General features: G+C 40.3%; 1 protein-coding gene across 4 annotated transcripts in view; it reads right to left on the bottom strand.

The window, feature by feature from the left end:
- GDA (guanine deaminase) overlaps positions 1 to 25,933 on the bottom strand; it is an 80,390-nt gene that overhangs the window by 4,851 nt on the left and 49,606 nt on the right. For 2 of the 4 annotated variants that reach the window (XM_045469149.1, XM_045469150.1), the window contains exons 4-13: positions 25,187 to 25,274; positions 23,344 to 23,449; positions 21,874 to 21,901; positions 20,613 to 20,720; positions 17,983 to 18,090; positions 15,339 to 15,436; positions 14,425 to 14,492; positions 4,592 to 4,738; positions 1,653 to 1,783; positions 69 to 96 (exon numbers count right to left, since the gene is read on the bottom strand). In XM_045469149.1, the coding sequence (XP_045325105.1) occupies positions 69 to 96; positions 1,653 to 1,783; positions 4,592 to 4,738; positions 14,425 to 14,492; positions 15,339 to 15,436; positions 17,983 to 18,090; positions 20,613 to 20,720; positions 21,874 to 21,901; positions 23,344 to 23,449; positions 25,187 to 25,274 (910 nt within the window). The other 2 variants (XM_045469151.1, XM_045469152.1) reach the window with 2 other exon arrangements.

Below are 25,933 nucleotides of genomic sequence, written 5' to 3'. Positions count from 1 at the left end.
TAGGGAGCCATACCCAAGAAAGAGACAAGCAAAGATTTTATTTCCCACAGAGACATATATCCACCTACCTACATAGAGGAACTTCTGGATAACAGCCTAAAATACAAAATAGAATAATAATAAGAAAAAAATTCTGTGCATTTAGGAAAGTAAATTCATAGCCAATAGGGGTTGGCAAAGCACAGACATAGTAATGTATTTCTCAATGGCAAAATCTACTCTATTAGTGAAAAAGAAATGGTCTTTTGCTTAAAAAATAATCCTGGCTATTAACAAATGTTTATCCATTACGTAAAAGTTCTTGGCATGTGATATTGAAATCTTCAGAGAAAAGTGTTACATAAATTAAAGAAATTAATTTAATAAAATAATTCAAATATTTTAAGAGGTGTATAAGAAAAGTGGGTGAATGGGACTCGGCCCTATTCCCACAAATTTACTTTGATGAAGGAGTAAAAGAATAAGTAATATTAAAAAAAACAAATGGTACCACCTTCAAGCAATCTGGCATCTTTCTTCTAAAAACCTTGACAAGTTATATATAATGTCCTGTTTACTCTCACCAGTGTATCGATTTATAAGTAGTAGTGATGAGGAGAACAAATGCAAAAGAAATGTAGACAAAGTTAAATTTCCCTAGAACTTGCAGCCCATTGACAAATACTTGAGACAGGCAGAGTAGGACATTCCTCAAGGAACTCAAAACTGCTTTGATGTTAACACTTTGCAGAGGTAAAATGCAACCTTCCTTGACAATAGCCACGACTTCCAGGATCCTATGAGTCTTCTTTAACATATGAAAATACCTTCTAGAAACTTCCTTTGTCTTTACCACCCTTGCCCACCACCACCACTTAAAAGTGTATAATCAATTGTTCCTCACAGTTCCAGAGCAGCTCTTCCTGCCCAAGGGTCCTGTCTCCATGCTTAAATAAAAACATCTTTTTGCACCAAAAACATCTCAAGAATTCTTTCCTGATCATTCGCTCCCAGCCCTCATCACATCAGTAATAGTTAATTACTTTCTAGAAAAACTCAGTTTTATAAAGAGTTGTTAGGAAGAACCAGTTTAGACATAGATAAAATATTTTAAAATAAGAGGAACAAGGTAATAAAACTCATTTTCTTATAAAGTTAAGAAAATCAAGGTAGCATTGTGGTCAAGAGGCCAGACTCTGGAAGTCAGAAAGTCCTGGGCTGGAATCCAAACTGTATCTACTAATTACTAGCCAGGAGTCCTTAGGTAAATCACTTAACTTCCCTTAGGCCTCACTGCCCATGTGAGCAACGATATTAATAGCATTTGTGTGTCATTAAGAGTCATTCTAATGGTTAACCAAAAAGGATGCATGGAAGTACTTAATCCCATACTACCTAGCACATAGCAAGTGATCAATAAGGAATAGGTATATTGTGGCTTCTTGTAGTCAAATACATTCAAATATACAAATATCTTCAAGATACAGATTTCTGTCAGTACCATTATTCACACTGCATTGGCAAATGATAAATAGTTGAAGAGGATCTAGCGTCCCTTTTAAGATCCTCCTGCATTCCATGAAAAGTTTCAGTTTCTATCTTTTTTTCTATAGGGAAGATATTGTGACTACTTCATGAAATCTATGCCTTCTGATGAAATTTATTTTACTTACTTCCGACAGATCACCAAAAAAATCCCCAGAAAACAAGTCAATGGGAGAGTCAGACGCTTTGGGGTTGATCAGGAGGGCATCAAATTCCTTGCCCACTTCAAAGTTTCCAATCTCTTTTTCCAGCCCCAGGGCTACAGGGTGGAATAAATTAATAAACAGTCAGTCTTTGGAGCCATCAGGTGGTGAAAATGTCCCAGTTTGCAAGGACAGAATCTGCCAACATATCACTAGAAAAAGTTAGTATCTTAGTGTGAAGCAGAAAAGCTCTCTCATTCCAAGCGGTCCTAAAACTTTGACATACAGAAAGCAGAATAAGGACAGAGAAAGCAAAATCTAAGAATCAAGACAGTTCCCCTCATCACCACGATCTATGATTCGGATGGCGTCGGTCTATCTCAGCTCTGTCAGTGCATTTCACAGTCCAGCTGGTCTATGATTTCCATTCATCCCTCAAACAAACATGACAATTGACATAATATCTTTCTTCTTCTTCCCTCTCCTTCTCCCCTCACATTCCAGCTCTTTTCCTTGCCCTTTTTGTTCCAGCTGACTGGATCTATTTTCATGGCAGTGAAATGAACCTTGAGTCAATAAAAAAAATAAGTATCCTTTTACATATTTGCGAATGCAGGCATATCCATCATAAGTTCCTCGGTTTACATCCTGTGACTGGAGAAAATTCGCTTCTGAAAGTAAATAGATCCCCATAACTCAAGAGTCCCAACACTTTTGAAAGCAGACTGATTTCTCTGTACCCTCAAGGGCTTTCTGGTTGCCAGGGAAGAATGGTTTTCTAAAATAGGCATGGGTCAATAACATCTATTGACTTGATCCATCTCAAAGCTAGAATTCATGTTCCATGAATATTGGATGTCAAGGAAGAACATCTGTCACTTATGATTTAGTTTCAGAAGATGGGAGTGGTTGGCTTTCCTAGTCAATAAAGGTATTAAGTCTAAAGCTCCTTAAAGGCTGTAATTTAAGTGTGCACTGAGGTGCCAAATGGAAGCATGCATAAAAGGAAGGCCAACTGGAGGGCAGCGTTACTTATTTGAATTTTTACATGTGTTGGTTGTATTCTGTCACAGGCAGGATAGAGTCCAATGTGAAAATACTGGATTACGTATCTCTGTCAGACAATATCTGGTACATTACATTTCTACATATGGATATCCAGTAGTCTTTTGGCAATTGTCTAAGTACTGATTTAGAAATCCTACTTGTTCTTAAAAGATTATTTAAAGGGCAATTCCTTTATTCTCAGAAAAGAAAAAAAGTGTGTAGCTAAAGAATTCTTTTAGGAAGACAGGGGTGTAAAAAGAATTAGAAAAGGTTAAAGGCAGTTAGGTGACTTCTACTAATTATGTGGGGAAGGACCAAAGGTAATAGAAAATCAGCGGAAATTCTCTCCTCCTTTACCAATGACAATCTACTTCTTTTTGCCTTTGACAAAGAAGTATAACAAATACGAGTTTTTAATGACCGTATTCAACATAAAATGGTTGTGTGTTTAATAGGCCAGAGAACCGGCTTCATTTGTCAGTGTAATGGTATATATAAACTAACTGAGCTAATCATTAGAAGCTGGAAAGTCAGGCATGAACTAACCAAAAAAGACACAATTGCTTTCGTAAATTTGTAAATTGGTCTAAATTCAGATTATTGCACAGAGGTCCAGCAGGGCTGGTAAGCAATTCAGATACGTTTCAGGAAATGCAGTTTTGCAGCCTTGGAGCAAATGTCTCTGTGAGGGTGATTTATGCACATCCTGATCTTGAGAGTGAATGTAAAGGCTGTGGCAAGCTGGGAAGATGCCACAGTTTAAACAGGGAACTGTTCATCTCATTTCCCTCATAGTGTCATAGAGGCACAAGCTAAGGAGAAGAAATTTCATCACAGGAAGATCAGTGGCCCAGAAAATAGATTTAAACGCTATACAGCCAAGACAGAAAAGGATTTGGTAAGCACCCCATGCCAGCTTGATCACATACAGGATCCTGAGGAAGCACCTCACAGAGAGTCTAGAATAAAAAAAGCACCATTTAAGTACAATCCATTCGCACCCCGAAAATAAGATGGTAGGCCAGCTACTCACACTCAGATGCACAAACGGACTGGGGGTGGGGGTGGGGAGTGTCACACTTGTTTTTAAAAATGGGCGATTTAAAACTTGGAACTTTAGAAAACGAAATCATTAGGAAAATGCCAAGAGCATGACCTCTACTTGTTTTTTGTTTTTTTCAATGTTCTTTATGGCGTTCATCATAGCCCCAAACATTCAAAGAAGAGCCAGGAAGTTCTCTTCCCAGGATACTCTCAGCTACTATCATCCTGCATTTCTAAGATTTATAGAGGAAGGTATCACAGTGCAAGGGTAAGAACCTGCGCTCTGGCATCAGACGATCTGGATTCAAACCATGGCGCTCTGTACCTTGATGGTTGTGTGTGCCTCATTCAGGTATCTCACTGGTAAGGTGGAATTCGTCGCAGTGGTTATAAGGATTGAGGAACAACATACGTAAAGCATGCTGCATACTGCCTGTCATCTGGTGAGAGTTCAGTAGCTCTTGGCTATTATTTTTACTATTATTGTTATCATCACTCAGGCCAACAGAGAGCATGTCACTTGACTCTGGGAAAAAAACTGATTATTTTAAAGAACTCACATGTGACCATTGCAAATATCCAGCAAAGCAAAATTAATATAATTGTGTGTCGAGCATGTCTTCTGTCAAAGGCAGGGGGCTTGCTGAAGAAATGACATCTCCACCACATATCTGAACCTTAAGTCGCTAAATTTGGGATATGTAATATGAGATACGACAGTCATGAGTATGGGATGCCTGCTGATGCGACCCTCCTGTGCCTTCACGTTGCTTGCAAGGACACAGATCGGCATGGTTGTATACTGTTCAAGAAAGAAAGAAAATGGTCATTACCTTGACTGCCTCCAAGAGTAGCTAGTCTGAAGGCCTCTTTGAGGCTGAGGCTTTTCTCATTTATCTTATTAATTAAAAGTATATTGGAAACCATCACTGCTCTTCTGATTGCATCAAGCATGGAAGATGAATAACCACCGGCCACATCTACGGTAGACAAAATAAAGCCAAAGCAGTCACTTCATGAGATAAATGGAATATGAGGTATACGGAGTATGAGGTATACGAGGTTGGTTTTTTGGTTTTAGTGACGGATATTCAGCCTGCAATATACTTCAAAGAAAAGATCTTATCTAAACACAGAATAGGTATACAGTAACATTGAAAATACTTGCAAACCTGCAATTAGCATCAAATGGATACCTGTATTCCTTTCTTAGGGTTGCCACAACAAATTACCACAAATGTGGTGGCTTAAAGTAGCAGACGCGTATTCTCTCAGAGTTTTGGAGGGCAGAAGTCTTCAATCAAACTGTCAGCGGGGCCACGATCCCTACAAAGGTTCTAGGGAAGAATCTCTCTTTGCTGCTTCAGTTTCTGGTGTCTCCTGCCGTTCCATGGCTTGTGGCAATATAGCTACAATATGTGCCTCTGCCTTCAAATGGCCTACTTCCCTCTGTCTTTACATGTTGCTCGTTTTCTCTTATAAGAACATTCATCACTGGATTTGGGGCCCACCTTAACTCAGAATGACTTCATCTTGGGATCCTTACCTTAATTACATCTGCAAAGACCTTTTTCCAAACAAGGTCACATTTACATCTTCCAGTAGACACCTTTTTCGGGGGGGTGGGGGGGTGGGGGCAGGAACGCACAATTCAACCCAGTACAATGCCCAAATGGTTAATAAAGTTAAGGGAAGAAACTCTTATCTCTGAATATTCCCTAAGCCTCACAGAGGTATGCCTGCATAGTTACGAAGGTAATTTGGGTAACATGAGATTTAAAACAAACTCATGCTCTTATGCCCTAAAATCTCATCCTAAATCTATTCTAATCCAGATGAGAACTTTGGGCATTAAAAAGCTACCTCTTTATGATAATTTTTCAGGGAGAGCTTTTAAAATGAACTTAGACATTCTGGAAAATTAGTGTAATAAATGAACAGTGCTGATGTAAACAGCTTTATATGTTGGTTGGCATCATCATCAGATGAGGAATGTGATTTTTAGTGATTTAAATAAAGTCTCTAACCATCATTAAGTTGAAATACTACGTTTGACAAGAACAAATGTAGAAGTTATTAAATGCATTTGCGTAAATAAATGCCAAGCAAATAAATTAGCATGTTTTATTAAAGGAAAAGTACATCTATAACTAATAAAATACCTTTTATATTTTAAGGGTTCCTTCTGCATTTCCAGGTAGACAAACTTAATTCTCAGTGTCTACATATACTTCAAAAGTGGAAAGTAATAGCCTATTAAGTAATAATCTCTAGTCTGCAGTTCACTTCTATGCGCAACTGTCTTCTATGTCCTTAGATAACATGTATAGAATTTTTTTTAGGATTTTTTTTTCTTTTAGCAGATGAATACTACCAGAAGATCATCCACTTCTTTGGCACGTTTTATTACATCTACCTAAGTTATTAGTTCATTTTAATGAAGAAGATATGATATATATGTGTGTATATATATATGTGTGTGTGTGTGTGTATATATATATAAATGTATATGTATATATACACACACACACACACACACATATATATATATTACACAGGCATATTACACAGGAATATTATTCAGCCATAAAAAATAATGAAATCTTGCCACATGCAACAACATGGATGGAGCTAAACAGTATTTTGCTAAGCGAAATAAGTCAGTCAGAGAAAGACAAATACCATATGATTTCACTCACATGTAGAATTTAAGAAACAAAACAAGCAAAGTGAAAAAAATAAGAAAAAGACAAACCAAGAAACAGACTCTTAATTATACAGAACAAACAGATGGCTGTTAGAGGGGAGAGGGGTGAAGGCATGGGTTAAATAGGTGATGGGGATTAAGGAGTATACTTGTCATGATGAGCACGGGGTGATGTATGGGAGTGTTGAATTATTCTATTGCACACCTGAAACGAATATAACACTGTTAACTAACTGGAATTAAAATAAAAACTTAAATTTAAGAAAAGTTATTTGTCCATTTTAGTAACAATCCATTAAATCTTCATTTTACCATAGCTTCAAACTAGAAAAATTTCAGATAAGATTCAGAAATAACGTACTTTTAACTTTGAGAAACATTGTCTGCTTACTTTTTATTGCTAGAACCAAGCAAACGTTAAGTGTAAATGCAGAATAAAAATGCTATCACCGTAAGGTATGGAAACATGTAAAGACTGAATATATATTTCAAAATGCAGCTGACCTTTGAACACGTGATATGTAGATTTTTTAAACAGAGTACAGTATTGTAAATACATTTTCTCTTCCTTATGATTTTCTTAGTAACATTTTCTATTCTCTAGCTTACTTTAGTATAAGAATACAGTATATAATGCATATAACATATAAAATATGTGCTAACTGACTGTTTATGTTTTGGGTAAGGCTTCCAGTCAACAGTAGGCTATTAACAGTTAAGTTTTGGGAGAGTCAAACTATACACGGATTTTCGACTATGCATGGGGTCAGCATCCCCAACCCCCACATTGTTTAAGGGTCAACTGTATGTGGACAAAGACTGAAAGGAACAAAAACAAAAGCAACGCCATTAGGATGGTATTAACAGGGAAGATTTGACTAATGCAGTTAAAAAAAAACAGGTTTTATGAAATACGACAGAAAGTAGTATTTTCTTCAATATCTAATAAAAACTAACAATATAGAAAGAATAAGGGCAGATTAGGAAACAATGCTATGCAATTCACTGAGAAAATTTTGAGAGCTGTCTTATTATGTTGCTGAGGATCCTATATTCTTCAGTTGTTATGTTAGTAAAGTACCAATAGGAACCATACTGTGCTGAAGAAAGAATGAATGGACCCTGGTATTTAGTCTGGACTATTGGTGTAAGAGTCAAGCTTTTCTTCTGGGAATTTCTGTCCAGAGTAACTAACTTCCTGATCCCTAAGATACCCAGTGAGCTCAATGGTTTCCCCCTGCCCCCCCAACACCTCCCTGCAACACATTTAATGAAGGTAAAATCCCTATTTTATCATATCACAAGAGGCAGCGTGACGGGGTGGAGAGAGAAAGAATGAGCTTTACATTTTACTGACCTGGTTTTAAACTGTGGATCTGGGGCTTTATTGTTTTATAGACCTTTGGTCGGTACCTTATGAACCTCAGTTTTCTCAGAAAATTAAAATAACATGACCTACCTTAACAGTTGCTGAGAAAATCCAATTAAATAGCATAAGTACAAAGAAATAAGGACTAAAGGATGGAAACTACATGGGGGAACTGGAGGGGGCAAAAAGAATGCATTTTTGCAGAAAATGGATTCCCAAACCCCCAAGTCCCTCTACCATCACAATAAGGAACAACGCTATCATTTGCCAGTCAACACGAAGGACATTATTTACAAGAAGACACTGAAGAAACCATACAAGAATAAAAACTTGAGCCAAAGGGCAATGGGAAGGTAAAAGCACATGATTAGATATGTGCGTGTGCATTTTGTTTCATTCATTCATTTATTGACCGTCATTTACTGAGCACCTTCTATGTGCTTGATCTATTTAAGCACTCATAAGTAAAAGTTATGGGCTCCACATGAGCCAACTACTTGGCGAAGGAGAAGGAAAAGAGACACATGAACAAACAAATATTAAGTATAGATAACATTCAGCTAGTAATAAAGAAAATGGATAGGGAAAACCCATTTAGCCAAGACGGTCAAGAAAAGACCTCTTTAAGGCAATGATATTTAAACTAGGACAGGAGTGAGAACTCAGCCATATAAAGAGTGACATAAAGGGCATTCCAGGCAGAGGAACAGAATGCACAAGTTCTTTTGGTAGAAGGGAGTGTGACTTCGTAGAGTGGTTTAAAACATAGCCAGTGTAGGGAACGGGGAGAAGTGAGAGACAAGGCTGGGAGCTGGACGGGTGTCAAACCATGCAGACAGAGCTTTGTGTGCCTTGGCATGAGGTTTCCCTACTCAAAACCCCACTGAAGGGTGTAAGCAGGAGGAGGTAAAATGGTCTGATTTTCACTGTAATTCTTTTGAAAAGAGAAGACTGAATTAGAAGGGCCCGGGATGAATGGGAGACCAATTAGGAAGCTAGTGCAGGAGTTTAGGCAAGAAACCATGGCAACCTCAGGTGGCCGTGGCTGATTTGGGGAAAGGGGGTGGACTCAGCAGATATTAGAGTCGTGGGTTGGATGAGTACGATGTAGACTATAGAACACACCTCACGCAGGGTGTGTTTGTTTGGCTGCAGCGAGAGGAAGAAGAGAAAATTCAGAGGCAGGAAAGTGTGTACGTGGGGACATTTGGTGTGAGGAAGAGGAGGGAAGGATTTCCGATTGTTTCTATTTTCTCAATGACATGAGAGGAGGGTAAAGAAGTCAGGAGGGTAAGAGTTGGAGTAGAAAGTTTAGGGCAAACAAATACGAAAAGGCCGTCTTGGAATACAGGGATGCATGCGTATTTAGAGCATCGTGATTGTCTGTTTGGGTAGTGCTGAGGGCCATTTGGAATTTGAGAGCAAAATTTAAAATGAAACCCCACCGGAGAATTTTTTTCCCAGCAACTTCCAGATGCTCAGCTGCAGACGCTGAGAAGGGGAATTGTTGGGAGAATCAAGGAGGTTCACGTTTTGCTAAGTGAGTACAAAGAAAATGAAAAGGACACGAGAGTTTCCAAGGAAACGATTGTAGCAATGTATTCTGGCATCTAAGCTGGGTAAATTAGGAGTGGAAAATGGATTTGAGAAAGCACTGAATCAGTGGCTTGGCGTTTACAAGTTGATCAAAGAACTATTGCTTTGGGAGTAATGGAACAAGATAGAAAGTCAGGAGATTGTCATTAGGAGGTGGGACCCTGGGGGCGCCCAGGTGGCTCAGTCGGTTAAGCCTCCGACTTCAGCTCAGGTCATGACCTCGCAGTTCACGAATTCAAGCATCATGTCGGGCTCTGTGCTGACAGCTCAGAGCCTGGAGCCTGCTTCACATTCTGGGTCTCTCTCTCTCTCTCTGCCGCCCCCCCCCCCCCACACACACACACTCTCTCTCAAAAATAAACATTAAAAAAAAAAAAGAAAGTAAGTAGGACCCTGGTTCCATGTATGTTGTTTGTTTTAATGAAGTCGTAGGTCTTGTTGACGTAAACCTTGTTCCATATTTTTTTCCCTTCAGATTACTGGTTTTTTTGTTTGTTTGTTTGTTTTTTTTACTATGTCCCTTTATTCTGAGATGAGAAATTTTATATACTTAGAATTTTGTTCCCACTTGCAAAATACATCATTCTGTTAACCTTACACAGAAACCACAATTTCTTGGTTTCTGTTAACAAAACCAGAAAATAGAAGAAATTTTAGTATTTGGAAAGTTTTTTCTTGCAGAGCATGTACCGCTTTCAAAGTTTGTGACGAAAGATTAAAGATGTTCAAATGACGTAAGGGATATATAATACCAAACCTCAAGGACCTGGCACTCAGTATCAAAAGTAAAATATTCAGGTCCCAGGAACCTCTTCCCAACCAGACGGAGACTCTTCTTGATTTACTGATTTGCCATTTTAATTTTTTTAATGTTTATATTTGTTGCCGTTGTTCACTGACTTTATTTTTTAGAGCAGTTTAAGGTTCACAGCCCGATAACTTTTTTATAAGATATTACTTTTCACACTGTGCACATTCTATTAAGATACATTTTTGATTTTTGCTTTCGTTTTTTAAACTCTTTTACAATTTTTTAAATCTTATTTCTGTTTTAACTGACTTAGCCTTCGCTGATATCCTATTATAATATCACTTCCTTGATCCTGGCCCTTTATTTTGCCTCATAACTCATTTAATGCTGTAGATTTTCAAGTAGTTTTTCCAAAGCGTTCATGGGGAGAATATTTTCCAAAACTATGTACATCTGAGAATTCTGTTGCCTTCACAGGAGAATCTCATCCAATATAATATTCTTGAGTAACAACTATTTGGCTCCAAACTCTTTCTTTCTCTTGGTATTTTTCATGCCAAACTGGTTTTTAATTGTTTTAGTGATAACTGACTTTTTTTCCCTGCCTCACTGTTTTAAGACTTTTTTGTTTCCTTTTTCTTTGCAACTCCAATATTTTGCCACAACGTGTTCAGTTATGATTTAGCCTGGAACAGGGTAAGTTCTTTGAATATGATACACAGTTCTCTCTTAAGCTTAAGGAAAAGATTTAGCCTTCAAAACTTCTATTATATTCGTTCTGGATCCTGGGCCAGGAGACTCCCCTGTGCTGGTGCAATGCTGTCCTGCGTTCCGCGTGGATCGTCCTCAAACATCCCCTTTGATCTTTGGTCAACTTTGTTCTTGACATCACTGATTTAATTTTCTGCAACAATAGTTCTACTTCGCATAGCTTCCCTACATGGTTAGTTTATTTGCTATTTTTAAACTGAAGTATAATTAAGATATCATAAAATGCACAGAAGGCAGGTGTCCAGTTCGATGAATGCTGACGACTGTACATGGCCATTGAAGTACCTTTCAGAAAAACAAGATATTAAACATTTCCATTGCTCCGGCAAGCTCTCTCGCCGCCCTTTCCAGTCAATTTCTGCCTCCGGCCCCAGCCCTTGGCAACCGCTTTCTGATTTCTATCAACACCAGGTAAAGCTCTATTGGTCCCTAGGTTTCATGCATATGGGGACATGCAGTGTGTGCTCCTCTGTGTCTGGCTTTTTTCATTAAACAAAATATTTTTTAGATTGACCCTTGTTTTGCATACATCGGTGGGTCATTCTTTCCTGAATGCTGAGTAGCACTCCATTGTAGGAATGTGCTTCAGTTGGCTTATCCATTCTCCTGTCGGCAGGTGTCTGGATTGTTTCCAGTGTGGGGCTGTTATAAACACAGCTGGTATACACGTCCGTGTACTCCTCTTTCCATAAACACACATGTTCATTTCTCTAGGGTAAATACCCCAAAATGGAATTGCCAGATCATATGCAGATGTATATTTAACTTTATAAGCAACTGCCAGTTTTCCAGTTTTCCAAAGTGGTTGTAAAACTTACTGTCCCTCCAGCCGCAGGCGATTGTCTAGTGCGTCTCATTCTTCCCGCCCTCCCCCCACCTCCGGTTTTCTTCTTTCATTTAAACACATTCCCTTTCCATCACAACTTGTGGTCTTTTCAAAGCACCATGTCTTCTTGTACTCCAAGGATGACAGCAATTTTCTGAAACTTTCTTCTGGATCCTGCAGTAGGTCATTTTCTGAGATAAGCTCATCTTCTCATCGTTTTGAATACTACTTTCTCTTGGTTTGCAATGTTTTTGTTAAGCTTCATGTGAGTTTCTCCTGTCTCATAGGTGAACAAGCCCAGATCTGTCTCCACTGATGATAGGGTGAACAAAGTACTTTTGGACCTGGTGTCTCTCTACAGTATGAGGTTAAATGACGTTCTGGAGCCTCCAGGGGACAGGCAGGTTGTTATATAAAGGGCATATTCAGAAAAGGGTGGAATGTAGAGGGGATATTTCAACAGAAACTATGTTAAATGCAATAGCATGTTCCAAATGCATAAGTGAATATATGATATTTAATCAAATCTTTGGTCAATACACCAACATTGATTTTTCCTTTAAGCCAGTCTTTGTTGACTGGTGCAATGTGCCAGGAATGTGCTAAGCACTTTGCATGCATTTTTTTTTCATTTAAGCTTCAAAACAAGCTTATAAGGTACACATAGCTATAACTGTTGTTATCGTAATTACGAAATGAAGTCTTAGAAAATTAAGGTAATTTGCTCAAAGTCTTACAGCTAATAAGTGACAGTTTTACCTAAAGGCTTTATGCATTGCTATACAACCCAAAGTCAAGAACTAGAAGTCATGTGATGAATTTTTTAAAGTTTTTTTTATTTATTTTGAGAACGAGAGAGAGAGCGCGCACGCACAAGTAGGGTATGGGCAGAGAGAGGGAGACAGAATCCCAAGCAGGCTCCACACTGTCAGTGCAGAGTCCGAGGGGGAGCTCAAACACTTGAACCGTGAGATCATGACCTGAGCGGAGATCAAGAGTCGGACACTTAACCAACTGAACCCCCCAGGCACCCCTGGAAGTCATATGACGAATTTAAATCATGGAGACCAAAATCCTAGAAAATTGGAAAGCAACACTTACCTGATTTTTGGCTGTCTACAAAATTTGTCATTAACTGACTAGCGTGTAACAAAAATTCTTGGCCATGTTTTTCTTATTCATTAAAGCTCTTCTGTGAAGGTAAAATCACCACCTTAACACCTGTGACTCTACCCAAGTATTGCCACAGTCTCAGTGATTGAAGCCTTAAATTAGAATAAAAAAAAGATCTTAATTCTTTTGATTCATGTAAAATTGGGGGAGAAAATCTAACATAGCACACATCTTTAAAAATATTAATAATTCATTTTGTATTATTGTATATCTTACCAACATTGCTGGTAAGAAATTGACTGAAACAGCGGTGCCTGGTTGGCTCAGTTGGTTAAGCGTCCGACTCTTTTTTCAGCTCAGGTCATGATCTCCAGGTTGGTGGGATCGAGCCCTGCCTCAGGCTCTGTGCTGACAGTGCAGGGCCTGCTTGGGATTCTCCCTCTGTTTCTCCTCTCTCTACCCCTCCCCCACTCACGCTCATTCACATGCTCTCTCAAAAATAAATAAATAAGCATTAAAAAAAAAAAAAGGAATGGAAAATAAATCCTTGTGCCCCACACCCATTTAAAAATTTTTTTTAGTTTATTCACACACAGTAATAAAAGGTTCACGGCAGATATGCCTAGACATTTGCCCTGTCTCATATTTCCAAAGTGAGAAGCACTGCACATACTCAGGAAAAACAATTAAAATGTGCTGCGAACAAAAAAAGACATCTCTAATTCCTCAGACACCTGGACTGTCCTTCAACACAGCCAACGACAGACTACCTGCGGGAAGTGGAATCTCATTTTGTGAAACACTGCTTAAAAGCAAAGCAAGTTCTCAACATACCACCGAGTTCACAATGCTGGCCTCGATAGAATCTGAGCTTACTATGTGGCAAGGTCAAATAATTTTCTGTTGAGACAGTATTTGCGATGACATAGTTATTAAAAACTGAAACCGTACAAACCCAAACCGTCAAAACCTAGCCAGAAGGACAAAACAAAAGGGGAAGAAAAATCAAGGAGCTTTAAAAAAAAAAAACAACAAAAAACCTTTAAAACACCTTAGAAGGACTTACCCTTTATCACCCAATCTCTGAACAGGAAGAAAGGATAATGGCCTTCAGGAGGTTACTATCATCAAAACCCCTTCTTACTGCTTCCAACCTTACCATTTTATCAGCTCGAGACAGTACTAGCAGATAATAAAACTATTTTTTAATACATTTTTTTAATGTTTATTTTATTTACTTTTGAGACAGAGAGCAAGACGGAGCGTGAGCAGGGGAGGGGCAGGGAGAGAGGGAGACATAGAATCCGAAGCAGGCTCCAGGCTCTGAGCTGTCAGCCACGTGGGGCTCAAACTCACGAACTTCGAGATCATGACCGGAGCAGAAATCAGACGCTTAATTGACTGAGCCACCCAGGCATCCCATAAAACTTTTTTTTTTTTTTAACATAGAACTGTTACCTGAAAATTAGTCACATCAGAAAGTTACGCACTTACTCAACCACTTTGCTTAGGTCCAAAGAGCGAACTACTGACCTGTACCAAGCCCTATTTTCACTTTGTGTTTCATGACTTCAAGGACATTGAGAAAGCCGCTGCTGAGCCTGTAGAGAGAGGAGAGAGTCAGGACAAGGAGACCCACATGCTTTCAACAAAGAAAGGACACCAACTGTACTGATGGTGATTTCACTACACTTGGTTCCTGTCACATCGGCTCTCATGTTGGTACAAACTCATTAGCCACATCAGATCACCTGAGTCCCGGAGGAACACACAATCATAAAGGATCTTTAATCCTTGGGTTGAGGTTAATCTCAGGAGGGTACAAAGCAGCAAGAAGCAGAAGGGAAAGCAGGGGAATCATTTGTAAGGAGAAATAAATGAAGCAATTCGACCTTGCAGTTAGTGCAAAAGTCTTATTGGTCTTCAGTGTTTTTTGTTTGTTTGTTTTGGTTTGTTTTTAACCAACTCGTCCTTCTATGTGAAGACGTACAAATTATAAAGCATCACCTCTCCTCTCCGTCTGGAATAATTTGTTGCCCTGAATGAGTCGGGACTTGCAAGGCCAGAGAAAGGGGATATCACCGGAAAAGGGGGTGCAGGCTGATGCGTTGGGGCCTGGCAGTTCACAGGCTGCCGCTGAGAACCGCAGAAACTAGGAGAGAAGGGTCTAGGATGAATTCCAGACGTGATGCATTGCGCAGACTCAGAAATTTTAGAAGACGCTGTGTTCTTCGCGTGCATACTCCGCACAAAGTGTCCTCTTTCGAGTGCCCTTTCTGTCCCCTAAGGCTTGGGGGAATGTCTGTGTGCCTCCCTGGTCCCTGTCCCAATCAGATAGGCCTCTAGAAGAGGGACACTAAAGACATGACTGAGAAAACGGAGGTCTTTGGGCTGCTAACTCACACCCCAAATGCTCACCAGCTACCGACAGATTACCGCCTACTTACGATAAGTTAGAATTGGGGCAGTGTGAGAGCGCCGCTCCCCGCTCCCTGAACACCTTGAGTTCCTCGGCAGAAAGGTAGCAGCCGTGCGCCATCACTGTCTGGAGAGAAGAGTACCCCACGTGGAGTTTACCACTTAACAATGTTTGGTGAGTCTTCACTCACAGCGAGACGTTACAGGTACACGCAGCTGCTGCGGCTGGCCTCGTCCCCACAAGAACATTTATGATCACTCGTATGGATAAAATCCCTGTGTACCAGGTACCCCCTCAAAAGAGGCCCGTATGAACATGGGATCACACGAGGCTCAGCAAGTTTTGTGGCTCTTACCGTTTTCTCTTTTTCATCTGGAAAATAACGAGGGTCCAGGTTACCGGCAGTATAGGATACCCACCCCGCCCAAAGATACTACGATGGCTTCATCGCCACCCTAAGAAAACAGCCACGTTATTTTATTTCCTAACTCTACGTGGGGAGCAACTGGTGGGGCTGTGCTTGTTCCCATCCTGATCAGAACTTTCTGGAAGTGAGCTTTCCTTTGCCAGCACATGGAAGCTGTGGGGGTAATCCTGGAAACCGTCGTTCTTTATTTCTGCTCCTAGTAAAATACACGCACGACGCTCTTGACACATAAAGCCATATAATCTTTGTTCATCTATTTGTCTTTTTTTTTTTTAATTGAAGTATAGTTTACACGACCAAATAAGCTTTGTTTTATCACCCATATTCACATTTTCACAAAAATTAGGAAACGTGATGTCTTATAAGCGTTAACGTGGAAGGTAAAATGGATCAAAGAAGGTGGGCGGTGTGCACACACAGGAGAATTTTCTGTTCAGTCCTGGTAATAATTTGTAGGTTTTCCTGAATGAGACTTGCCTCTTTCTTATGGCATATATCCATACAGACACATAGAATGGAATATTACTCAGCTATAACAAAGGATGAGATCATGCCATCTGTGACAACATGGATGGACCTAGAGAGTATTATGCTAAGTGAAATATGCCAGACAGAGAAAGACAAATACCAGAGGATTTCACTCATGTGTGGAATCTAAAACAAAGAAAAATGAATAAGCAAACAAACAGAAGCAGAAGCAGACCTGCAAACACAGGAAACAAATGGAGGGTTGCCAGAGAGGAAGGTAGGCGGGGAGGGAGAGAATGGGTGAAGGGGAGTGGGAGACACAGGCTTCCAGTTCTGGAAGAAGTCATGGAAATAAAAGGCACAGCACAGGGCATATAGTCAATATATATAGGTACTATAACGGCATTGTGTGGTGACAGGGGGTAGCGACACTTGTGGTGAGCACAACACAACATAGAGCAAAGTTGAATCACTACATTGTATACCTGAAATTAATGTAACATTGGGTGTCGACTATACTCAAATTTTTAAAAATTAAAATTAAAAAAAAAACGGCTTTACTCATTCAAAATTCTTTTCCCCTCAGTACAAAACCCGTTTTCAAACAGCTTTCTCTTTTGGGAGGCACGGTTCCGTGACCACAGAGTTAATAAAATAAAATTTTCCCAAGCTCTATGCAAATAAAATTAACATGCAGCTAGAAGGTTAATTTATTAATCACATGGAAATAGATGTAGAGAAGGATGAAAATTACAGTGTAGCATTTAAAGACCTATGTAAGGGATTAATCTTTCAGATTAGTCATATTCAGCCCTCTGTTCACATAAGTCCAGAAGAACTGATTTGCTGCAGTAGTTAAACTCTCCATGCACTTTGTACAATTCATTGAAGTCCAAGGCTAAAGAGTATACTGTGGAATGAAGTCTCTCCTCACTATATTAATCTAAATTAATGTAAAATTATTTAATTATGAAAGTAATATCACTCATTTTTTTAAAGCAATAGCTGAGTGTTTAAAAACAAAGAGTAAAAAGTCCTTCTGCCTTCTCCCTCAGGAGGATCACTTTTAACATTCAATGTTTGTATTCCAGATAATTTCTTTCTAACTGAGCATGCAACCCACACAACATCAAGCAATACTGTACAAACATTCTTCCTTGTAAGCCTGGATACATCATTCTTGTGAATGTTGGATAAAATTTTAATTATGAATGTTCTATAATCTAAACAATCCCCCACTGATAGATATTTTCTAACTTTCACATTAATTAACATTCCTATTCATATCCCGTACAGAATGGATCCTTAAAAACGTATCTGCTAACTCAAGGAAATGCGTATTTATATTCTAATGGATACTGACAAAATGTCCTTAGGCCAAACGACCTACCCTCCCTCTAAGAAGCCTTTAGATTTCTTTACTGGCATGAAACTTCAGGTCATTTTTAACTATCTACCCACATATGTGCATGCTCTAGTTTGGGAAATGCACGTAGGTTGGAGAAGTCTGGAGATTACTATTGAGATTTTATTTTATTATTATTATTTTTATTTGAGAGAGAGAGAGAGAGAGAGAGAGAGAGAGAATCTTAAGCAGGCTCCATGCTCAACACAAAGCCCAACGTGGGGCTCAATCCCACAACCCCAGGATCATGACCTGAGCCAAAATCAAGGGTCAGAGGCTCAACTGACTGAACCACGTAGGTGCCCCTGAGATCTTAAAATGTAGATAAATATGCCCTGCTGTATACAGGTTATGTCACGATATGCAACGTACCTTATTTGTCAGAAGATTGTTCCTATCATACACATCTGTGTAGTTTTTATAATCGGGAAATAAGTTCTTCACAGCTGCTACTTCACTGGAGTTCTCACTTATGTGGCTCTACAAGAAAAGAAATAATAGTTTCAATTTTCTAATGTCAAATACCATCAGAAATGATACTTCTTCCCCAAAAGGATAAGGATGGATTCTACTTGCCTATGTAAGACCATGAAGAATGTACAAGTGTTCTCTTGAAAGCAATGATACACATCATATATAACAGCTGCATGAAAAATTAACTATGACTATGTCATTACATGAGCATGTAATGTTCTAACCCTAACCCTAAGCCAATGTTATGTTCTTCCAATGAAGTCTTTTCAAATCCCATACTATGTTAGGAACAAATGAAAGTAAAAAGTACTTGAAAAGGGTCAAGAGCCTAGCTATTGGTGGCAATTTGCTTCTGGAGTTAGCCGTTTAAGATAAGAGTTTAAGGGCCACAAAGGGACAGACAGCATGGTTCCCTCATAAGAAAACTAGAATTTGAACAAGGAGAGCTAAATGTTAGCTCAAGTTCTGAGCCTAATTGTGTGTCTTAGGGTGAGTCAGCTACTTCCTTTGGCCTCCACATTCTCAGCTCTCAAATATGAGGGTTGTGCTAAGTGAGTGATTTTCCAAAAATTCATATAAAAATTCATAGAAATCCAATATGTAAAAGGCATAAACAAGTTGCCTTTAGGAAGAAGCAGGGTTGGGATTTTGGAACCCTGTCATCATTCTGTCCCCTTTGTCACCTTCCAGAATGAGCTCCTGTGCAGAAAACAGTTTGACAATAACTGAGCTAGACAATCTTGAAGTCACCAAAACAGAGCCCATAAGAATCCACACGTAATCAAAACAAATGAGTCCTGGCCCCCACACCTGCAGAACATCACAAACCCCAAGAGGGCAGAAAGTGTTTTTGAGACACAACACTTGGGTGTAACCACCTCACTCCCTAGCCTAAAACAAAAATCACTCCAGACCAACTGGTGATGAGTACATATTATGGGGGGAAAAAAACCTCATGAGCAAGTTGCCATTTTCAAGAATGGCAATACCATTTCCCTTCTCCGTGAAGTAGAGTGTCAGTCAAATAAATAGAAGAAAAAAAGAGCCATGTTCTAAAAATAGAGTATTCCACCTAGAGGGTGAGCTTTATCCTGTCCTTGAGGAAACTTAGACCACTGAAGAAATGCCTGGGCATCTGAAGGGAAAAAAGGACAACCAGATGATTCATGTCATTGTAATAAATTTGAGGAGACGTTAAATGAACATGCACACATACATACATCCCCAGCAAGGACACGCTTGATTTGGTTGTGTCTTCATGGAGCTCAGGACAGACTACCCCCAACTATGGCACTGTGGCATATTGTATTATTTTAAGCCGAAGGAAAATAGCTTAAGTGGGAAGGTCACTCTGACCTTCCTCCACCCTTCTTCCCTGAAACAGGGAAATAAAATAAAACTCTTGTGTGAGGGGTGCCCACCCTATACTTGGAGGGAAGAAGCATCCTTATCTCTGAAGACAAAAGGATGCCTAGAAGAATCCAAACCAAAGATCATATTCCTCCATGACTGTGCACTCGTCACCCAACCTAGCCTAGAAATGCTCTGGGCTCTTTCTTTGGGTTTTCATTTCCTTATTAAGTCTCCTGTATCATGTAAAGCTGAGATTAAATACCTTTGTATGCTTTTCCCTTTTTAATCTGTCTTTGTCAATTTAGTTTTCAGATGTGGCCAGGGACTCTAAGAAGGTTAAGGAAAACTTTTTCCTCCCCTACAATTATGTGGGATTGAATAAAAAATACAAATATCACAGTCCACAAAAAACGGGGGGTGATGAGAAGAGTTGAGAAGCCCTAACAAACTAAATCTTATTAAAACAAAACAGAACATCTTCCACTCTGATATAGAATCAATGTGTTGTCTCTCTCTTCCCTTGCCCATTGTGATAAGATAGTCAACTCTTAAGAGGGAAAATTGGAGTGCAGTACATGATGAAGCCCGGAGGATGTGTGAAGGGGAGCTTGCAACCCCCAATTTTAACCTAGCTGGAAGCTTTAGAAGGGTTTTATTCCTAAATTGCGACCATTTAATGACAAAGTAAGATATGCTTTTTTTGTTCCTGATTTCAAATTAAGAAACTCAGAACAAAAGGGCTTTTAAATGCATTTTTGCAAGTAGAAATTAGGTTCTTTTTGCTTTTCAAATAATGGGTGGTTCCTCCAAAAATCAAGGACTAGAACACTGACAAAAAGTATCAAATAAAAGAGAGAAGTAGGAAAGAAATGCCTGAAATTTATCCTACAGAGAACAGGTAACTGGTGTGTCGTCAGTCTGGCTTGGTTACTCGTGATGTCCTTGTCTCTCCAAAGCCTGATCAGAGAAGACCAAGGGTAAAAGGAGCTTCAGGTTTCTTACCTGAGAAATGAAAGGAGTGGATTTAGGTGACGTCTGTAAGAGCCCTTCCTGTGCTGTGATGCTATTTCTCTAGGAGATCTCAGGAGAAGAATTGGAGATTTACTGCAAGAATTTAGGGTACTGAGAAGTCTTGCCGGTTTGGACAGAGGCAGAACTAGGGGGAAAACACCCACCTGAATGTGCAAATTATGGGTCTTCGCGAGGTTTCCCAGTTTACCCAACAAAGTCTCAGAGCAGGAAAGGGAAAAACGTGGTGTCACTATGGGCTTCACTCTAGAATACTGGAAATAATATAAAAAGCAATTAGTCAGGAAACCATGGATATCTTGAATGTGTAGCAGACCCTAACATGCGTATCATACACATATAACTACGTTTTCATTTTGGGGGACAGTCTCCCATTCTAACAGCGGGTGGAAGTTTTGGGTTTCATGGAAATGGCTCATGACTGAGGACAATGGAGACAAGATTCTACAGCACCAAGTTCAATGGAAGAAGATTCTGTCCTAAATGACAGACACCCCAAGTCACACATTCACATGAAGGCTCAGACAAGGCCTTGACTGGGTGGCCTTCATGAAGAGAAACGGGAAACAGAAGAACATCCGAAGGAGGCCACTGGGGAGACTAAAAGTGAGCTGGAGGCCTATTCACCACCTGCATCTTGGGGAGGTGTGCTGGCCGTGGCCTCCCTCGGGACGTTTAGTGGCAGCATTGGCTCTGATGTGACCCAGGGTAAAGGCTGAACAGGAGAGAAGGGCTCGGGGAGCAGTAGTGAAGATGAGGACCCAGGAGGCTGCAGGTAGGTCTCCCGAGATTAGATTGAAAGTAATGGATTTCTTAGATTTTCAATCAGACCTCAAAAGGTGGTAAAGGAAGGGGCTGGCTTGCACAGTGGAGCTAAGAACCAGCATGCTGGGGTCGGGAAAGGAAACAGCACTGCCTCCAAGGCTCACCGACACTAGGGCATTGCAAAGAGGAGTGTCTGAATGCCTGCAGGCCATGTGATATACCACACATTAGGCACCAAGGCAGCCAATGGCTGGGGCATCAGGGTGGACACTACCTGTGCTTCAGACCAGATCAGGGAGTACAAGAGGCCAGAGCCAACGTTGAGGTAGCCAACTTCCAGTTTTTACCAATCTTTCCACATCCGTGAAGCCCCCTCCTACCTCCCCAGGGACCAGTCCTGTGAGATGAAAAGGTTCTAGAGAAGAGGAAGGGAAAACCACAGAGAAGACAAAAAAAGCCTGACCTCACAGAGCTGGGTTGATGGGTCCACTGTAGGAACAATTTAAGGCTCTGGGAAAATATTTCTGCATGCATGGAGTAAGCCATACACACGCAGACTAATCTTTACCAAATAACTTAATAACGCATCCTGCAAACAGCACAAAGGCAATCCAAAAACAAGCTGGGAACAAGCTTACTTACGTTCTTTTGGAGCATTCTCGACACAAATCTGAAATACAGCAACAAATGGGAAAATAGAAAAATTTGGCATTTAAAAATATGTTTTTAAAAAGGGTGAAAACATGATCCTCACAGGTCCTAACTTCCAGACAAACATTTCCAACGCTGTACATGTTTCACCACCAGCAGTTAAAGATTAACAAGTAGTAATTATTCTGCTTTCTCACGTGCGGCCAGGGAGATAAAGTGCGAAATCACAGGGAACTGAAGTTTTATCATCTAACATCAGCTGGGCTGTTCGTAAGTATCCCCACAGCACAGAAGCCATTCTGCTGGCTTAAGCTCTATTTGGGGGAATATTGTAGGGTGTTACACTCCTTGGATATTAGAATCATGGAATCCTATGCACCTGGAGGTGTTTAGAAGCCATAGGACTCTCTCCTCCTAATTTTCCTTTATAGAGCGAAAGCTACTTTCTCACACAACATCATCATTCATTTCCAAAGGCCAGGTGCTCCTGGGCACAGACGATGGAGTAAGGCAGAAGGAATAGGCCAGAGGTGGCTGTGAATTGGGGGCAGGGGGCACCAGATGGGACCGGGTGACAATCTTACCCATTGTATCTGCAGGGACGGTAGTATCCATAGGGCCTATGAAATACCTATTTGTGCCCTGGCCGAATATATTTACTAGCTAGCTTCCTGCCTACTGGTAGACCTTTGTTTTGGAACAAAACGCAGATTAAGGTTTACTACGATCACAAACACAGATCCATAGAAAAATTCAGCAAATGACCAATGATAAAAGGCGTGTTTCATTCTTTCTGGGAGCAGGTGACGGTTCCTAAGCCACCCTTTTCAGAGGACACATTTAAGGTGAAGGAAGTTTGGAAATGGAGAAAAGTTGGGCTTCTAAAACTTGCATCAGGATAGGTTAGGTCTTGGGGGAGATTTGAATCTAGAGAATGTTCTTTTGGATCTCTTGCATGTTGAGAGTCATACAACACAATTCCTTGTCAAATCAGATCCTAAAGGGACTATGGAAAAGCCATTAAAGAAGTGTAGATAGAGTATTTGGGGGATCCACAGAGTATCCCAAGGTCATCTTAAAAGAACAGAACAAAAACCCGTGATCTCAGGCAAGAGGATGACCCACAACCAAAAGTAATCTAATGAGCACACCACATATATTTAAAGCAAGTTCAATTTACAAAAGCCTCCATCTATACTAAAGGAGAGGGGAGTGGTAAATCATTAACTTTTAAAAAGAATCTTTCATTTCACAAAGGGGTTCACCCTAGGACTCCTATAACGAGTTCACAGAGGCTCCCAAACAGTATTGACATGCAATATTTTCTTTAGGACCAGACCAACCGCATAAAGTGGGGCAAACCCACACAGTGACATATGTGTATATCCGCCTGGTTCACAGAGGTTGCCTCCAACAGTGCTGCAAAGGGACGGCCCACAAGACAAATCAAGATGAATATACCTCTCTGTCTCCTCGATTGACACCTCAGTGGTCTCCTTGTATTCGGGAACAGTAACATTCAAATCCATGCAGACTTTGCCCACAAATGCCCGCTGCCCGAATTTATCTGTGAGGCACACACGAACAGAATCTGAAGTCATTCTTTTTCTCCCAAATGGTGTCTTTCCTAATCTTTCAATGAAAATCATTATGAAAACGTAAGTGAGAATGTATCATAAGCGGGGAATTTGACTTCGTTCTACCAGCAGCTCTCAGCCCTAAGGAACCTAGTCCTCATTAGAGGTGCTGGAGAAATTTTATTTTAGCTAGAAAGTTGAAGCTATGTGGGGTAATATTAATTTTTTTTTTACAATGTCTGTGCCTCTGTCATAAGAGTCTTGCAAAAGCCTTTTTGCCTCTTTCCCCTGTAATTCGTTTTAATACCTGGCCATTATATTATTCTTCCCTAAAACCCCACCTTCATCAGATACTTCATCTGGCTTAAAATCTTGAGCGTCTGATGCACATACGAATCTGTCCATAGTCTGAACTGTCCCATCTCCCCCACCTCCTCCCCCACCCCACCCAGCAATGAATCCTGTCCTCCAGTTTAGCTACTCTGTTCCCCGCTTCCTGGATCTACTATGGATGTTCCTGCTCCCACGCCTCTGTCCATGTCACTTCCCCTGTTGGGAAGACATTTTCCTTTCTCCCCATTTTACGTCCCTTTGAACCCCGTTTAAAAGTCCCTTCCGGGGCGCCTGGGTGGCGCAGTCGGTTAAGCGTCCGACTTCAGCCAGGTCACGATCTCGCGGTCCGTGAGTTCGAGCCCCGCGTCGGGCTCTGGGCTGATGGCTCAGAGCCTGGAGCCTGTTTCCGATTCTGTGTCTCCCTCTCTCTCTGCCCCTCCCCCGTTCATGCTCTGTCTCTCTCTGTCCCAAAAATAAAATAAAACGTTGAAAAAAAAATTAAAAAAAATAAATAAATAAATAAAATAAAAGTCCCTTCCGTGAATTCTTTGCAGATGATCCAATTCTGAGTTTTCTCCGTCTCCTCCCAAAATAGCAATATATATTTTCAGTGCTACCCTTCAGGCCTCTGGCATAAACTACATTAGCCAGCAAGCAGAAGCATCAGTGCATCAGCCAGAGGAGCCAGAGGTATTTACTGAGCATCTGCCATGTTCTGGGCACTGTGCAAGGTACAAATTTTGGAATCGCTCATCTAAATCCAGTCTCCTTTCTGCTTACTAGCTGTATGACTTGGGCATGTTCCGTCCTCTGAGCATCAGTTTATGCATCTGTAACATGAGGACATTGACGACTACTTCCAAAGGCTGTTTGCAACTGAGCGGCAATAATCCACAGCGAGTGCTCCATGTAAAGCCGGGCATCTAGCAAGAGCACAGCAGCTGTTACTACAGTTATTAATAAATGTGTGTAGCTATTAGTCAGTTAATCCTGTCTGGCTCCTCAAGGGCAGAGACGATTTTCTATTTCATTGTATTCCCAGCACCTCGCACAGTCTCCTAAGTGTAGCCAGCAGCCAACACAACATCTGCGGATCATAATAAACTGTTGCCACAGTGACAGTTAGTAAACCTGTTCCAAAATGCTCTAAATTAATACAAAAACCTCAGACCCGTATACACCATTCTGAAACCAAAACCATAGGTAAATAATCAAATTACTTAAACAACAAAAAACATCCAAGGGCCATACCAAACACCTAATGACTCGCAAGAAAGGCGGTGCTCAAACTCCAGCAATTAAAAGGCAGGACTGCTCACAAGTAGAAGCATTGCCGGACATGGTCTGACTGTCTTGGATGGATGTGTCCATACGTCATGCTTTCATTTCCTCACCTGTAATTTCTGCAAGGAGCAGGGATGAGTCAGTGTGAATTGTTCCAAAGTAACAAGCCGTGGTTGTTCCATTCTTTAGTGTTCTCCTCTAAAAATAAATCACAAAACCATGAATCGCGTGTGCCCAGAAAAGTCACATGGCAGATGAAGACGAAAATAGAATTCTAGTTTTTAATTTTAAAATGTTTTTATTTAAAGGTATGCCATCTTGATGTGAAGTACAGTTAAGGTAAATGGCAAAAGTATTTATATTCCAAAAGTGTGAACTGGAGGAGAAGCTGGTACTTTTGATTTCCTAGATTCACACAGTTTGGTGTTGCAGAATTCACAAAATGCAATACTAATTAATTCCTTGTTTTTTAGGATTATTTAAGGATATCCAAACTTTATTGCACCAAGGGGTGTAAATGAGATTTTTCTATCTATAAGAGGGCAAAATTATGCAGCCAGATTTCTAGTTCAACCTGGCAGATTGGTCACATGTATTTATCTCCCTTCCTTAGCAAATTTCCACTAAACTAACAGTAAAATTTATTAACACACAAGAAACAGGCATGAGCAGAGGAAACATTTCTATATCTTCCTAGACAAAAAAGAAATAAAAAACAAGGATGAGAACGTGGAGGTGACTTTGGAAGGAGAGAATGAAGCATGGAGCTGTTAAGAGAGACTTGGCCGATAGTCTGTATACAAAAGATTAAACCCTGGCAGGACCCTTCTCCCCACTTGTTGAAATCAGCCGCCCAC

The sequence above is a fragment of the Leopardus geoffroyi genome, chromosome D4 (assembly GCF_018350155.1).
Source record: "Leopardus geoffroyi isolate Oge1 chromosome D4, O.geoffroyi_Oge1_pat1.0, whole genome shotgun sequence".
NCBI classification, from domain to species: Eukaryota; Metazoa; Chordata; class Mammalia; order Carnivora; family Felidae; genus Leopardus; species Leopardus geoffroyi.
The sequence above is the reverse complement of the archived record's forward strand: the minus strand, read 5'-3'. Positions and strand labels throughout refer to the sequence as shown.